Here is a 4,266-nt window from a genome sequence, read left to right as displayed (position 1 = left end):
AGCTAAGCTGGCGTTACTGGATAACTTGAAGTGTACAAACTTTTTCCCTAATATATCCATGCCAGGAATTGGGAGAGAAAGAGTGTACCGAGAACATAGGCACTTCGTGTCATGCATGTTGATGATTATCTTGTCCTTTATTTAAGGCGGTCCCATGGCAAAGATTGATCAGGAATAGTTTCTGTGTGCCGATGGAGTCACACACCATAAGGCATGTACACCTTTTTGGCTTCCTTGCTAGCACTATATAAACCCATCCCAGCTCCAGCTCCTTTCACGCTCTCAAGCAACTACCTCGAGTAGTAAGCTGACACTTCTTCTCTTCCCATTGAACCATCTATTTTGGCTTCCTTGCTAGCACTATATAAACCCATCCAACCTCAAGGGAGGTAGAACTTGAAGCTTAGCTATTACCCAAGCTAGCTTAGTAGAACTATCACATTCTGATATCCTCACCAACTCCGGAGCTAATTAAAATCTTGCAATGGGTGGCCTCTCCCTTCAGCACCCGTGGGCCTTTGCCTTTGGCCTCCTAGGTATACTGCTAATAGATGAGTATATTTTAAGACTTCTTATTATTTGCCTTCATTTTCTTTTCATTCCCGTTTCACAATATGTTTTACCAAAACTAATACTCTTAGGCGTTAACTACTTGGGGAAGTATTTTGTGTATCCAAGACAATTACATTATAGCTAGTTAGTGCGGACTGCACCATGGGATACATTGTTGAAGGTCCCCCGCTGTTTATTCTTTTGTGTAAAGTATTGTATCTAGAATAGTTCATTAGTCGTTGGAGGTGGCAAACAAAAGGGGAGAAAAGGGGAAGCAAGATGTAAACTAAAGGGCTCCAATCCGATATGGTGGCGAGTGAGGATTGTACATGTTACTGAAAGCTCGCTAAGTGGGGATTGTACATGTAACGTACGTACACGTGTCTCCTTGTTCTCGCTGCCTAACTGTCATCGTATTGGTTCCATGCAGGCAACGTCATCTCCTTCATGACCTACCTGGCCCCACTGTAAGCCTCAGCTTCGATCACACTCAACTTCGTTTCTGTCTCTTGCTTAGCTTGTTAGTCTCTAATGGTGCGTGAGGGGCATGGCATGCAGGCCAACGTTCTACCGGATCTACCGGAGCAAGTCGACGCAGGGGTTCCAGTCGGTCCCATACGTGGTGGCGCTCTTCAGCGCGATGTTGTGGATCTACTACGCGCTGCTCAAGTCTGACGAGCTCCTGCTCATCACCATAAACTCTGCCGGATGCATCATCGAAACCATCTACATCGTCATGTACCTCGCTTACGCGCCTAAGCAAGCGAAGGTACTCACACAACTCTGCTGCACATGCATGCATGTGTCCACCCATCTTCATCAGTTGAGTGAACTGGTTTGTGCTGACACAAAAATGCATGACATGCAGATATTCACGGCGAAGATCCTCCTCCTCCTGAACGTGGGTGTGTTTGGCCTCATCCTACTCCTCACCCTGCTGCTGGCGGGGGGCGAGAAGCGCGTCGTCATGCTTGGGTGGGTCTGCGTCGGCTTCTCAGTCAGCGTCTTCGTAGCGCCCCTCAGCATCATCGTGAGCAACTGAGCATACTCCCTCTAGAGTGGTAGTTTGTTGGTCCATGATTAAATCTTACTAGTGTACTATGACTTGACGATTGCAGCGCCTTGTGGTGCGTACCCGGAGTGTGGAGTTCATGCCCTTTTCACTCTCCCTCTCCCTCACTGTCAGCGCCGTCGTCTGGTTCCTCTATGGGCTCCTCATCAAGGACAAATATGTTGCCGTACGTGAACAACAAAAATAATCTTTCAATTCCTATCTCAAACTTTTTATTTGACTTTAGTGTTGGTGTTGATTCACATGCAGCTTCCCAACATCCTCGGGTTTGCCTTCGGGGTGATCCAGATGGGGCTCTACGCCATCTACTGCAACGCCACGCCCACGCTGGCGCCAAAGGAGGTGGATAGACCGCTGCCTGAGCATGTCATCAACGTTGCTAAGCTCGGCCCGACGGCTACCATCAAGCTCAACATGCCAGCAGCCGTCCAGCCACCTACGAAGGAGAACATCGTGGCTTGTGCCAGCGGCGAGACCAAAGAGATCAGTGTTGAGAAGGTTGACATGGCAACCAATGTCGAGCATGTATAGGCAGGCAGGCCCCATGCAGCCAGATCCTCTCCTGGGGCACAAATGGTATTGTAGTTTACTATCGCTACTGTAGCTATTTTGGGCTTGCCTGAGACCTTTGCTCATCCAGGCTCCGGTAGTGTCATGGAAGTATGCATCCAGTTAAGCCATGACAGGCAGGGGTGGAGCAAAGAAGCTAGGGAGACAAAGCATGCATGCAAAGTGTTCCACCGTTAATGTTCCATTTCATGCATAGTGTTACTGTTCGTAGTTGTTCGTCGTAAGGCTTATTTTATTCTGCCAGTATTCATTAGTATCCACTGTCCAGTCACTTCCACGTAATAATCTTGTTATAAAAAATTCAATTTTCTTATGAACCAACATGTGGTTGGATGGTTAGGAAGACGGTGGTAACCCAAACCCATCAGGGGATTTTCGGTGATGCGCGTTCAGTGGGAGAGGACGTTCCCGTCGATTACGATTTCTTGGACTGAATCCGCTTTTCCATGAGCATGACTTCACCTCTTAGATCGCAATGTGAGTAGTTTAGTTTCTTTCTCTTTAGAGGAAAGCAAGCAATGCGCATGTGTTTGCTTTCGGATGTGTCGGGCTTTATATGGGCCGAAATGGGATGTTCCTTTATTGCGTCTGACTCATCTCACCTCACTTCTTTTCCGCGAGACCTTTTTCTTATTTTGAGGCAATTTTCCGTGAAAAAGCTATATCTCGCTTATAGTGAGATGGAAGATACTTTCGCCTAAAGCGTCCACAGTAATGGGCCGCCCATTAGGGCACACTTAAAACAAGGGAAATCGAGAAAAAGGGAGCAGGAACTGATCCCAGATCTCCTCATTGTTGGGTAGCGCTGGTAGCCCTTGAGGCACTGTTGGTTCTTTGATAAAGGACGCCGATATCCACCACACGTGTGATATATTCGACATGCACCCATACACCGTGTGTGGTGTGAGCAGGAGGCAGCCCACACGGGCTGTGTGTGGGCAGACATTGGAATTGCCAACACGTGTGGGCGCGGCTATTTCGTGCCACACGCCCAACAAGTACTACTCATCTCCACCCCGCGCGTGTGGCACGAAGCAAAAATGCCCACACGTCCTGGCGCAGCTACGTTAGGTACCCCGCGGGATGACGATTTAGTTGCCATCCTGATTGGCAGATGTAGTTATCCGGGATGGCAATTGTAGTTGTAAAAGCATGGCAACTCTATCTGTTTTGGTTAACTATAGTTACCATGTCTAATTTATGGTAATTGCCACATGTAATCAAACCTTAGTTGCCGTGTGTGATTAACTACTTGCCACGTATGGTCAAACAGTAGTTGCCATGTGTCTTTACCTAGTTGCCACGTGTGGTCCAACCATAGTTTTCATGTATTGTTAATCACAGTTGCCATGTGTGTTTATCTGGTTGCCACGTACGCGCAACTGCAGTTGCCATCTAGCATCCACAGTTGCCATGTGTGTTTTCCTAGTTGCCACGTTCGCGTAACTGCAGTTGCCATCCACAACGTAGGAGTTTCGTGTGGGCGAAAAGCAGTTCGCCCACACGTGCATGAACTAGGTGGTGGCTGTGTGGGCAGAAACTAGTTCGCCCACACAGCGCAGCTGACAAACAGCGTGGTGCGGGCGTGTGGGCAAACTCTCCAATGCCCACACACCAGTCCCGTCCTGCGTGGCACACCAAATCCACCTTTTCGTGTCAAAATTCGTGCAAAAGACGGTGAACGATGATCCAGGCGTGTGGGCGAGTTGGGGAACACGCATATACGTGGGCGTTAGTGTTTCCGTTGATAAAATACAAGGCGCGTAGTGTGCAGCGCTTGTTATACCTAAGCGAAGCATCTGTTATCCACTGTGATATTTTAAAGAATTTAAGTAGTAGGGTGCGTAATCTTGATTCCATCCTATCATCTTACAGTTAAGACGTGCTAGGTGTCCATTGAGTTCCCAGTTCAAAGATTCAAAACTCAAAAGCTTACGCAAAAGGTACATCTGCTGCATAGTGGAGGAGTCAGACAATTAACTCTGTACCTCTCTACAGAAAAAGAACATTAAAATTCTGATCACAATCTCGTCTAGACTTTTTGAATGTCTGCACAACCCATCTTCCAAGAA

General features: G+C 47.7%; 1 protein-coding gene across 1 annotated transcript; it reads left to right on the top strand.

Moving 5' to 3' along the window:
• Nucleotides 1-290: 290 nt before the first annotated feature.
• On the top strand, nucleotides 291-2,500 carry LOC123140686 (bidirectional sugar transporter SWEET14). The gene is made up of 6 exons (XM_044559972.1): nucleotides 291-536; nucleotides 983-1,019; nucleotides 1,111-1,321; nucleotides 1,421-1,582; nucleotides 1,671-1,790; nucleotides 1,874-2,500. The coding sequence occupies exons 1-6, from the start codon at nucleotides 485-487 to the stop codon at nucleotides 2,153-2,155; spliced, it is 864 nt and encodes a 287-aa protein (XP_044415907.1). The 5' UTR covers nucleotides 291-484; the 3' UTR covers nucleotides 2,156-2,500.
• The last annotated feature ends 1,766 nt before the right edge of the window (nucleotides 2,501-4,266 follow it).

Source organism: Triticum aestivum, chromosome 6D, assembly GCF_018294505.1.
Source record: "Triticum aestivum cultivar Chinese Spring chromosome 6D, IWGSC CS RefSeq v2.1, whole genome shotgun sequence".
NCBI classification, from domain to species: Eukaryota; Viridiplantae; Streptophyta; class Magnoliopsida; order Poales; family Poaceae; genus Triticum; species Triticum aestivum.
The sequence above is the reverse complement of the archived record's forward strand: the minus strand, read 5'-3'. Positions and strand labels throughout refer to the sequence as shown.